General features: G+C 40.0%; 1 protein-coding gene across 2 annotated transcripts in view; it reads left to right on the top strand.

The window, feature by feature from the left end:
* Positions 1-13,334, top strand: part of sox2 (SRY-box transcription factor 2) — a 36,503-nt gene that overhangs the window by 19,027 nt on the left and 4,142 nt on the right. For both annotated transcript variants that reach the window (XM_086089060.1, XM_086089061.1), the window contains exon 2: positions 11,798-12,117. In XM_086089060.1, coding sequence (XP_085945186.1) covers positions 11,798-12,117 — 320 coding nt within the window. The remainder of the gene's footprint in view (positions 1-11,797; positions 12,118-13,334) is intronic.

Here is a 13,334-nt window from a genome sequence, read left to right on the forward strand (position 1 = left end):
AGCCAACTCCTTTGTGAAAACTTTCTCTCCTCACTTCGTATTGATCCGCTCTCTCCATCCTCCGCATCATCCATCCATCCATCCGTCTCGCCATTGATCCTTTCCTCCCCCCCTCCCTCCCCTCACGCTCCTCTTGGCGCTATCTCACTCATCCTTTGTCTTCTTATCGAAGCTCGGCGGTTTATTCTGGCCGCTCTTATTGACAGGAATCTCGCTGCAAGGCCAACTAATGCATCCCTAATCCCACCTTTGTCACTCTGGAATGTTCTGGCTCACTTCAGACGCACACGCACGCACACACACGCACGCGCGCGTGCGTCCATATACGGGTGTTGCCAGTGCATAGTGTGTGTAAGGGGGAAAAAAAGGCCACACGGATGTTGATCCCGGCTTTTTATTTGTTGGCAAAGCCAGCTATCAATCAAAAAAGGCCCACTCGTTGCGCTCCCGCGTGTGTGTGCGTGTTGGTCTTGAGTGACAGGTGGAATCAAGGCTGAGGACGTTTGATAAGCTTGTATTGTCAGTACCCTCCCCCGCCTCCCTTCCCAAGCGCCACCTCGATAAGAAATACATTGGAATAGAACTGATAACGGTGTCGGAAACAGCAAAGCCCCACTCTAAAACGGCGCGCGCACGCACACACACACTCGCAAGCGACGCCACGGGAGAGGTGTCTTTCTTCAAGCACCTCGGCTGTAAACGATACCGTCAACAAACAGCAACACGCCAGCTCTCGGCGAGAAGACGGTCCCGATATTGTGCGCGTGTTGGTGCGTGACGTACAGTGGAGTGTGTTTTGCTGGCGGAACGAGGCGCGATACGGCGCGAGGATACGCTCGGCTTACTGAAAAGGTCCCGGCGATAGCGGCCTGTGTTTGTGTTTGTGTGTGTGTGTGTGTGTGTGTTGTGAACAGCGGCGAATGAATACAGTAATAGGCTTAGAGTGGCTGAGGCGCGGTGTCAGACTTAAGCAACAACACGGGCGCTCTCAAAAGGATGACTGGCAGCTGTCCGTGCGCGATCTTCAGATTTCGGGTCAGGCAGACGATATGGTGTCGAGAATGTTTTCTTTTTATTGGACGCTTCACAATAAAACCGCCATCAGCGGTTGAGTGAAATCGGATCACTGACATCGAAACGGTGATCAAGGCGGGAATGTCATCAGTGCGAGACGATTCGGTCGCCGAGAGCAAATGTAAGGTCGCAAAGGCCTTTTCGTTAATGGTGTGCGATATTGCAAGTGCAGGGCCGGTATCGCTAATACTGATATCGATACGAAAAAAGTATGATATATATATATATTAGGGGTGTGGATTGCCTAGTACCTGGCGATTCGATTCGTATCACGATTCATAGGTCACGATTCGATTCAATACCGATTAATCCCGATATGAATCTATAAATTGATTATTGCGATATATATATTTTTTTACTTAAATTTTGAAAATACTAACCAGTAAACTTGTACATGTACACTGTAAGATTTGTATGAAAATGTATTTATTTGTCTGAAAATTCTGGCTTATAACTGAGCCGCTGCATTTAACAAACAGGTTGCAGTCTGTTTCATGTTTGAACAGCACTGAGATCAAATATTAAGGCTTAATGTTCCATTAATATAACATTCTTCTATGCTTAATGTGTGAATCCTAACCCTAAGTAAGACGCTTTGTTGAATATTCCCATAAAAATTGATTCGGCCGCATATCAAATCGATTCAAGAATTGCGCGCTGCAATATCGCGATATATTGCAGAATCGATTTTTTCTAACACCCCTAATATATGTATATATATATATATATATATATATATATATATATATATATATATATATATGGATCAATACGAAGTGAGAAACTTAGCAATCTCAGTGATTGGCACTTGAGCTTGGCAAAAGTTGGGGGGGAAAAGTGCCGCACTCAACATTTGCAGAAGTCGCCCATTATAGAGAAAGAACAGTGACCTGTGAAGAGATTTCCAAGCACAAGATTAAAGATGAACAAGAAAGAAAGCAACAAAAAAAAAAAAAGATAAAGAAGGGCTGACCAGAGGGCAAGCCAAAGTAGGGTTATTGTGAATGTGCATTAGCGGCCAATGTGATGAACTTAGATTTTCTTTTTTTTGTGTGCGTTGTGTGCAGTGACTCAGGGGCTAAGGAGGCCGGAGTGTGCGTGGTGGTGGCGGCGGGGGGAAATCAATGGGAAATTACACACGCTCGGCTGGACCATTGTACAGTATGGCCGCTATATTCCACACCAGCCGCTTCCAAGATGATGCGGCTGAATAAGGGTGTACTTCAAGATCATTTTTATTGATTTTCAGGGGCTGTCAATAAAGACGAGGCCTCTGTGTGTGTGTGTGTGCACGCATGCGTGCACGTAAGAGAGATGTTGGGATATGTGTCACGGGGCCCGTACAATACACTGCGACGCTGGCTTTGTCCCTGCCCACACATTAGCAACTCCCTGTCCCGCTGCTTTTCATTTACATGAGTGACGGGCCGGGCGAACAAGGCTCACTGATCATGGAATGAGAGCGAGAGAGTGCGAGAGAGGGCTTTCCATTACAGAATTGGCCTGGCAGCAGATGCCGCCATTGTTTGGGATCAGGATTCAAGAAGTATTTGCTGTTGGGACTGCTCATGTGAACATCGTTCAAGCCATCGCGTTTCACAGATGACGCGCTTAGCAACTTTTAAAGATTAGATTTGATGAACGTCTGGATGTGTAACTAAGAAGCATTCTGAAGTGGTAGTGAGCCTGGGAGGGGTTGAAATGCTAGAAAGATTTATTTTATTTTATTATTATTGTGGATGTAGATTTGTTTAGAGTACTTAGAGTGTTTTAACTCATTCACTGCCATTGACGGCTATAGACGTTAAAAATTCATTTGAACTATTTCTATTAGTTTAACATTTTTTTCCACTTTTGCTAACAAGAGTATGAAAACCTAGGAAAAAAATTATTGTAAATTTAGAACAGATATAAAATTTGTGATTCATCATTAGTTAACAAGTGGAAGTCATGTGATTAATTTTGATTACAAATTTTAAATAAAAATAAAAATAAGGGCCGTTTAATCGTAATTAATCACATGATATATATATATATATATATATATATATATATATATATATATATTATATCTGTTAGAAAAATACAATTAAAAACTCTAGGTTTTCATAAAAAAATTAAATGAAATGAATTTTTTTTTAACTAATAGAAATAGTTCACCTTAATTTTTGACGTCTATAGTCGTCAATGGCAGTGAATGAGTTAAGTATAATAGAGCGTTACAAAAGCTGCTATATATACATGTTCATATATCCTGCTGTTGAATGTGCACAAGAAGACTGCAGTGTTTAAAATATCGTCCTAAATTCTCCAAATGATGTGTTGCCCTTTCAAGACCAATACTCACACCTGTCACTTTTAAAATGAAACATTTTCAAGAAATGCAAAAATAAAACTGAATGGAAACGCTAGAAAAAAAAAAGAAAAAAAAGTTTTTACGCTTGGAGGAGGTGGATTTGGAAGCGTATGGAAAAAGGAAAATGCAAATTTTGGCTATGGAAAGAGTTGTTGCGAATAACCGCTGGCAACACCGAAAACACGTCGCCCGTTTTGACCGGATATTACGTCACACGTGCGTTTGTAGTCCCAAAGCAATGTCGGACGATAAAGTAAGGTATGTTTAGAGGGACGACGAAACAGAAACCTTTTTGGAATTAGCTAAAGAAGCAAATGATAATGCTATTTTAGACAGAAAACAGCAAAGAAACGCTACGGTTGATCAAGAATTACAAAAGCAATCTCACATGAATATATTTTTTTAAATTAGGGGCGTCAGGCGATTAAATGTTTTAATTGTAATTAATCACATGACTTTTAATAATATTTCCTTTAAAAAAAAAAATTAATAATTCTTTTAATTTTTAATAATGTTTTTTTTAAGAAAAAATTATTTAAAATTAGGGGGGGCGGGGGATTATAATTTTTAAACGTAATTAATCGCAGGACTTCACTAGTTAACTCACGATTAATCACAAATTTTATTTCTGTTCCAATACAAAAAAAATTCTAGGTTTGCATACTTTTGTTCACAAAAGTTGGAAAAAATGTAAAATTAATAGAAATGGTAAAAAAAAATGTTTGACGTCTATAGGCGTCAATGGCAATGAATGAGTTTAAAACAAATTTAAACCATTGAATGGAAACCTGATTAATTATGCGTGAGTTTTTAGTTATTCGTGGGTCTGTTCCTCACAAATGGTGGCGGTTGACTTTAAAGTAAATATACAGTATTTGTTGTTTAAATAGATATGTTGCGGCATCTTCTGTGCGAACGGGTGATCGGTTATCTTCTTTTTTCTTTTTCAAAATCCTGATCGTGTAACGCTTACGTATATATTTTAGTCTTTTGGTTTAGCCACAATTTGACTTCCATGCACCCCCATTTGTTCTTTGCCATCAACTTTCTGTTATACAAACACACAAAATGTATTTTCCCGTGAACGGCAGCACGTTTCTGCGTCTTTTATGGGCTTGTTGTGAAATTCAACAAGTGCTGTTTAAATAGTAAGCAGACGGATGTGTGTGTGAGCGCGCGCGTGTGTTCGGCGAGTGCAAAGTCACGGCTCACACTGTTTAAGAGAGTGCTGAAACACACGCGCACATTATCAGAGAGGTGTGAGTTTTCTCAGCCCGAAGATAAACAACTGAACCTTTACGGCGCCTTGACTTTATTGCGTCTGTTGGACATTCTGTGCGTCCTGCTGACGACCACGTCGGTCCAAGTAACTTTGTGTTTGCGCGCGAGTCATTGCCGACAACGTATCTCTGCCGCGTGTTGGAATGTCACGGAAGCCTTTCGAGTTGCTGCTGCATTTATTGGCAGTTTGCTGCGAAATGCTGCCGAGTTGTATACAAATACCTCAAGTTATCCAATAGTGATGTTTGAAATATTCATTTGAAAAATATTGTTGAAATTCTTCGCCGATTATTATTAATGACTTTTTTTGGTGTCATTTTAACTAATTCACTGCCATAAATTAATTTAAAAAAAAGATTCTTAAAAATTAGGGGCAAAAGGCGATTACATTTTTTTTATTGTAATTAATCGCATGACTGAGTTAACTCACGATTAATACAAATTTTTTTTCATACTCTTGTTAACAATAATGGGGAAAAAATGTTAAACTAAAAGAAATCGTTAAAATGTATTTTTGACGTTTATAGCCGTCAATGTCAGTGAATGAATTAAAAAAAATAATAAAAAATTTGGGGCGTCAAACAATTCAAGTTTTTAATCGTAATTAATCGCATGACTTCACTAGTTAACTCGCGATTAATCACAAATTTCATATCTGTTCTAAATGTACAATAAAAAAAATCTAGGTTTCCACACTCTTTGTTAACAAAAGTGGAAAAAAAGTTAAACTAATGGAAATAGTTCAAATGAATTTTTGACGTTTATAGCCGTCAATGGCAGTGAATGAGTTAATCATGCCGAGTCCTTGAAATGAATTCTTCCATGCATCTCTCTGATACTGAAGAGTGCGTAGCAAGTATTCAGCAGGTTCTCGAGGTGCCGTCTTGCAGTACAGTTGACACCAGAGTGAGACAAAAAACAAGGCTGCACTTTACACATGGATGTAAAGGAGAAATGAGTGCAGCTGTCACCAGATACATTCCGCCAGCTAAATCCAGTGCAAGAGCAAACATGTGGACCCTACAAAGATAATAATGTGTACATAAAAGCAACAAGAAGAATTTCCAGAAGATATTTCTCTGGTAAGGTAGTAAAGGTCAAAGGAATGTCATCTGATGCAAAGTGGAGGTGGAATGGAAATGAAAAATAATTTCCGTGAAGTCATTTGGAAGTCTTTTGAGAAGAGAACCCGGCAGGAGAAACTCGACGTAAAAGAGGACGGATCTGATCAACCGAAATTTACAATTGACCAGCAGCCCAAAGACATTTTCTGGGTTTTGGTTTAGCAACAAGGCTTTGCTAACTGCATGTCACGAGTGCTTCATTCCGATTTCCGTGCCTTTTTTTTTTTTTTTTCAAAGGTCGACATCTGACCCAGTCATAGATTAAAACTGGTTTGTGTGTACTTGATTAGACATGCGTTAACTATTGAAATTATGCGATTAATTACAATTAAAAAATGTAATCGTCTGATGCCTCAAATTTTTAAATGATATTTTCTTTTTTGTTTAATTACTTAATTATTTAAATTGTATATCCGTTCTAAATGTACAATACATTTTTTTCTAGATTTTCATACTCTTGTTTACAAAAGTGGGAAAAAATGGGAAATAGAAATAGTTCAAATGAATTTTTGACGTCTATAGCCGTCAATGGCAGTGAATGAGTTAAAAAAAAAAAAGTTAGACTTGGCCCTAATACGCCGTCATACAAACATACTTGCAAAAATGTCAAAAATAAAAAAATGTTCACTCCACATTGGCAGTTGTTAGTTACCTGTAGTGATTTGTTGTCAGCATCACTCAAAAACGACACTACTGATTTTTATGACGCCGTGTGGAGGTCAGGCCAAAAAAAAAAAAAAAAAATCCCTCGATCCTCTCTGGAAAATGCCAGGCAGGCTCTTTGTCAGAAGAGAAGCCAGCATACTCTCAGTGCGGACGGCTGCTATCCGAGTGTGCGTTTGCCAAGCCAAAATCGTTCTGGTCATCCTGTTGCCTCAGTGCCGCTTTACCCCAGTGACGTATATTGGCTTACACGTTTCCAAACGGTCAATCATTGCATGCATATTTTCTTCACTTAAGTGACTCAAATTTTTGTGTGTGATTTTTTTTAAAATTGATTGTTGGGAGTGAAGTGCAATTATTTTTTTTTTATTATGTCAGTTAGCCAGTATTAACATTCATTTGTAAATAAATTAAGAAAATGTGCATATTTACATTTGACATCATACATGGTGACGAAAATCCTCAGACGGTAGCAAATGGAGAATGTCAGTGCCACAGATTCAAGTGGTGCTGACATTTTGGGAAATGTGATCAATTTAGGTTTCCCATTTGTAGTGGAATTTTGTGTGTGTGCGCGTACGCGAAGGTATCGTTTCCGCTCGGCGGCAGCTAGCTAACGGCGAAATAACTCGCCACAGTTCATTAGCGGCGATGAGGTGAGCTGCTCATCTCCACATTGTTAGCCGGCGCTAAGCTGCAGTAATCCTAAACAAAGGGCCGGGGGCCTCACAGCAGCCTGCATGGCTTAGAGCGCTTTCTAGAAACATCCGAGAGAGATTCATTCACATTCAAATTGGCCGGTAAACAAAACGCAGAGTGGTCAGAAGAGAGGGACGAGCGAGTGGTGGAGCGAGCGAGAAGCATCTGGGATGCAGACGTGTCATAAGAAGGAATTTGGACCATGTTGCTGCAGCGCCAAATTGCACGAGTCAAAAGTATTTTTCTTTAGTGCAAGCTTTGCAACATTCTCACTTGTCAGTTCAGAGGCTCTCCTAATGAGACTTAGATCATCCAACATCATCAATCAACTCATTGAAATTGAGTTGGAGATAAGACTGCCACTCATTCTATAAGATCTGATGATATTTTTTTCCCTTTTCGTACTGACCAACTATTTTGCCCTATTAACTCATTCACTGCCATTGACGGCTATAGACGTCCAAAATTCATTTGAACTTTTTCTATTAGTTAAAAAAAAAAGTTCCACTTTTGCTAACAAGAGTATGAAAACCTAGAAAAAATGTTTTATTGTAAATTTAGAACAGATATAAAATTTGTGAAGTCATGTGATTAATTACGGGCCTAATTTATAAAATAAAAATAAGGCGTGTTTAATCGTAATTAATCGCATGATGATTTTATATCTGTTATTAATGTACAATAAAAAATATAGGTTTTCAGAAAAAATTAAATGAAATGAAAAATGGTTAAACTAATAGAAATAGTTCACATGAATTTTTGACGTCTATAGTCGTCAATGGCAGTGAATGAGTTAATAATGTGTTAAATGATTTTTTTTTCTCTCCAAAAATTCAATACATGCTATTGCCATATTTACGAATGGAATACATGCACCGCACATATCACTAGAGCGCAGAATCCGTCTGCCTGCCTGCGTCTGGATCAAATGCACCACAACTTAGACCTGCTTTGACCTGACCATGTGTAGACTGTGACAAATCCATTTGAAAATGCTTTTCACATCTGGAAATTGATGCCAGTTGACTTTGCACACCGCTGGTCAATCTGGTCACGTTTAACCAATCTTGGTTGACCGTTGAACAGATGTAAACAAGACAATCCACTCAGAAGATTATGCCAACACATTCTTGGCGCGTTAAAGATGAAAGCGTTGAAAACAAAGCCCATGAATGGCGAAGCGACATTTTCACTGAACTGACCATACATGGAAGCGTGTGGTCAGAACTGCTCAGTCTGACCGCAGCGTGAAAAGTACAAAGCAAGTGGAATGAACCTCGTGCGTTTTGCTCGCTTTCTTTTCATGATGTCTGCCTGCAGTGTACTTAACAGTGATTTGGGTTACGAAGTCTTCCAACGTTTCCCTGATAATTGTGATGTTTCTCAAAGTTCCCATGGTGTCCGTCGCTCTGCTAGCAACCCGGCGATCACATTGCGTAGCCTCTTGCGGACGGATTTATAATTAAAGTTGCTCCACTTCCCTAATATGAGTGGCATGCCTGTGATTTCCACTCTATAGCCCAGATTGATCAGATAGCAAGTCAAAGTCTTATTTCTTTCCCACTAAGCCTATTGAGAGTGAGAGCGCTGATCCTCTCAGCCCGTCTCGGTGTCATCCACTCTGTTTGTCTCTCAGGCTTAAAATCTCCAGCAGCACTTCGATCCTGCTGCTTTTTCTCTCCTCTCTCTCCCCCTCTGCTTCAATCTGCCCTTGAGTCTCAAGATCCACCCTGGTCATTGCAGAGGTCGAACTTTGCAGATGTAGAAGCCCGGTGACGTTTCACCTGTTGATTCTGGAATGAAACGCTGGGGATTTTTTTTTTTTTACATCTTGTTCTAGTGTGAATGCGTTTGTAAGTACGTTTGAAGGTTATGTGCATTTAATTAATGAACTCATAATGACTTTGATATGCCACCTATCCTTTAGAACAAACCCGGGCAAAGTACAGCCCGGGGGCCACTCACAGTCTCCAAACGGCCTTCAAAAAGACCATGAAGTCAAAGTAAAACGTAAAATACGACAATCATATTATACTTCCTACTGATCAATATATTTGGAAGAACTGTTGGGGAATAACACAAATTGGTGGTTGGTGGAGAGATGTAATTTTTTACTAAAAACATTGAGATATTGCAAGCATATTTTTTGTTACCAGTCCCCTGGTTATGACTGTTTTGGGTTGGCTCATTGTGTTATGATGTTGATGTTGTCAGGTGCTTATGCAGTTGCTATGTCCCTTATGATGACAATGTATGATGAGATGTCTCATATGATGATAATGGATGATGATGTATTAGCCACTCTTCGTTTTTCTCATCTTATGCAGTTGCTATGTCCTTTAATATGTTAATATGATAATGTTGCCAGTTTGTTGTCAGTTTCCTATGCAGTTACTATGTCATTTATTATGTTACTGTGATAATGTTGCCAGTTTGTTGTCAGTTGCTTATGCAGTTACTATGTATGTATTATGTTAATGGGATAATGTTGCCGGTTTGTTGTCAGTTGCTTATGCGGTTACTATGTCCTTTATTATGTTAATGTGATAATGTTGACAGTTTGCTGTCAGTTGTTTATGCAGTTACTATGTCCCGTATGATGATAATTTTGTCAGTTTCTATGTCCACTATGATGACAATGTATGATGAGATGTCTCAAGTGATGATCATGTAGGGGGATGTATTAGCCACTCTTAGTTTGTCTAGTCTTATGCAGTTACTGTGTCCCTTATGATTATGTGATTATGTTGTTAGTTGCTATGCAGTTGCTATGAAATGTCCCATATTATGATAATGTAAGATGCTGATGTATTAGCCATTCTTTGTCTATAGTCTTATGCAGTTACTATGTAATTTGTGATGATAACGAATGACGAGGTGTCGCATATGATGATAATGTAGGATGGGGATGTATTAGCCACTCTTAGTTTGTCTCGTTGTATGCAATTACTACCTTGTGATGATGATGTGATAATGTTGTCAGTTGCTATGCAATTGCTATGGTCCTATATTTGTCACTCTATCACTCTTATTTTATTAGCTCGGTCTTTATTCTGTCCTATAGAATTGTGCATCCTTGCGAAAGTTACTGAATGACACTTTTGTCAGCACGTCGAGGTTTCTTAGCCGAGGTTGCTCAGGCGAGGTTTCTCTCAACACGTCGATGTTTCCTATTCCGACTCTCCCATGTGTTCGAAGCGCTTCCATGCATCCGGCATTGCTCTCTCTTATGTGCTCGGAAAAAAAGTAAAGACATTTTTGATGCAATTCAAAAATACATTTAGGGCTACATGAAGCCATCTGATTCCAATTTGCCGTTGATCATGTAACCGTTTCACAAATAAATGAAATTCTTTCCCCCAAACTTGTCTTCACTGTTTGCAACTGTCTGTCCTTGTGATGAGAATCAACAGCTGCAGTGAGGATTTATTAGCGGTGTATGGTTAATGACATGATTGTCTGTGATTAACCACAATTAAGGGCTAAGGGTGGCGGTCCTGCCACCACCTCGCATATGTGACACGCACACACACACACAAACTTATGGCCCTTTGATAGACAGGCTGCGCTCACATTGTAACGATCGCTGACATCCAATATGTTTGGCCCGGGATCATCCTGTGCGCCCATTGTGCTTGCTGCTCAACACTTTATTGATTAACCACGAGTTAATTACAAACGACATCAACCGCGGACAGTCTGAGCTCGCTTGTCCATGACGGCACACCTGCAGGCTCGCATCTTCAACCTCGGGGCAGGCCTTTCGTTTTGCCTCCATTTTAGCATCTGCACAGGCATGACATTTCATAGTGTATGCAATGTGCGATGTGATGAGGGGATCGCCCTTAAATAGGTGGGATTGATAAGCAAAGGTTTGAAGGGTCTTTTTAAATATATTGAGCTCAACTCGAGGGAAATTTGTGTCAAATGCACGGCGGACCTTTGGAGGGTAATCTACGCTGGATTTTAAGCGTCATTGTAAAAATCTATGATACGCCCTCCACTTGAGGGGCATTGCTGCAGCCTCTCACCTTTCTCATAATAATAATAATAATAATAATAATAATAATAGTAGCAGAGTTGAGCCAGACGGAATTTTCCCTACCATGCTTTTTTTTCTCTTCTGGCAGTCTCACTTTTTTCTCTTTGCCATCGCCTCGTACTTTGTGCAAAAAGGAGGGGGAAAAGGAGCGAAAAGAATCTTTATCAAATCCCTATTCTGGAGCTTTCAATAAGGCAGGCCATTACCTCACTGGCGCTTTTGTTCGGCCTATACAAGGAGAACAAAATGGTTATTCAGGAGGACGCTTTAGATTTTTATTGTGGGCTTGCTATTCACAAAGAGCAGCGTTATTGTATTAAAAAGAACCATCTGTGGCAGAAACAATGGCTTCAAATTATCTGTGAATACCCAGTGAACAAAATATAAAGCTTTTTCCTGCTCATTATGTGGGCTAAGCTAGGGGGTGGAAGATAGGAGAGGAGAGGCATAGACTTTGCTATAACTGACTTTTGTTGTTCTTGCTTGCATTCTTCTCCTTTTTAAATCGGCCCCTTTTTTCACATTGTGTGTCGCCATCAACGGCTTTCCTTGTTGCAGGGCGAGCCGAGAGCAGACGTCGGAAGCGAAGCGCCGGGGACGGATGCGGAGCCGGATGACGGCGCGCCGACGCTCGGACCCGAAGCCAGCTCCTCCGGACTGGTGCGGAGGGGGAGGCTGCATGCCTGCTCGCCTCGGACTCGTTTGGGCCCGGCCGGCTGCCGGAGCTCGGCGGCGGGCGAACTGACGCGTCGTGCTCGGCGAGCAGCCGGAGAAGATTTGACGGCGCTTGAAGGGGGAAGATTACTTTTTTTTTTCTTTTTTTTCCCCCTATTCTGCCAATCACGACGAGAGGGAAAGACAACGCTCCCCCAGAGCCAGTAAGTTGGAGCGTGGACAGGAGAAGCCTTTAGTTAGTTAAGTGTGTGTATCCGTGCGTGTGTGTGTGTGTGTGTGTGTGACACTGGTGGGTGGGTGTCGTGCTGCACTGTTGTAGAATGGCGCTCAATGGCATCATAAAGACCGGCGGAAACCTTTAACAATTATCATTATTATTATTATTATTATTATTAATAATAATTCCTTATTTCTGAGGTGCCGTTGACTTTAAAATAGTAAATTATAAATGTATTTGAATGTATCGTATTCATTTTTAAACATCACTTAAATAATTATATCACACTGCGCCTTGAAAACGTCTTTCTCGGTTTTATTTTTCATTTAAACCTATTTTACAAAATTTGTTTTCACAACTTTTTTTGTAAGTTTATTTTAATGACTTTTTGATTTAATTAGAGTTTTGCGGCTGCCGTGTATCCACACATATATATTTTTTTCCTTGGGCTAAATTTTTTATTCCATATCCATTTCAAGAGGAAAGCAATCAGCAATTAGCGAGGCAATAAAATTATTATTTATAAGTGTTAGTGCAATTTAGTATAGCTCTTTAAAAATATACACAATATTGTTGGAGTAAGAGTGGTGATGTTTTGGTTATTTTTTAGTGCGTCTCCAGTGCCTGGTACGGCCCCTAGTGGCAAAAACATCAAACTTATTATGCCATGCATATTCCAATCGCCATAAATCTTTACTGTCTTAAATGATCACATTCGAATGTTTTTTTTATTTTTTATATTATTATTAGAAGCATATGATGCTGCATGTGGTCCTTATAGTTCAACAATTTAAAATTCGTATCCGTGGCATTTTTTTTTTTTTATTCTATTAAGACTCGTTGTTTTTGTCACATAACGTCGATGCTGATCCTATCACTTAGATTTGTCTAACCACAAACATTTGGATATCACGGCTTGCTACATTAGTTACAACCATTGAAACCGTGGGGGCTTTATTTTTATTTTTTTACAAGTGCACTGCGAGTTTCTCCTTTTTTTTTTTTTTTTTTTTTTAATTCGCAATGATTGTGGATGCAGGGCCATTCCCGGCTGGCCGGGCCCCGCTTTCAGGGAGCCGCAGGTCCCCGCTGTTCCTTTATTATCCTAAGCAGATTAGAGGTAGCGGGGAACACACTCAGATGCAGATAGCAGCCGAGCGGCCCATTTCAAGCTTGCATTATAATGGAGCGAGCTGCATGTGT

This window comes from Leptonotus elevatus, chromosome 11, assembly GCF_054856555.1.
Source record: "Leptonotus elevatus isolate MCC_2025b chromosome 11, RoL_Lele_1.0, whole genome shotgun sequence".
Classification (NCBI taxonomy): domain Eukaryota; kingdom Metazoa; phylum Chordata; class Actinopteri; order Syngnathiformes; family Syngnathidae; genus Leptonotus; species Leptonotus elevatus.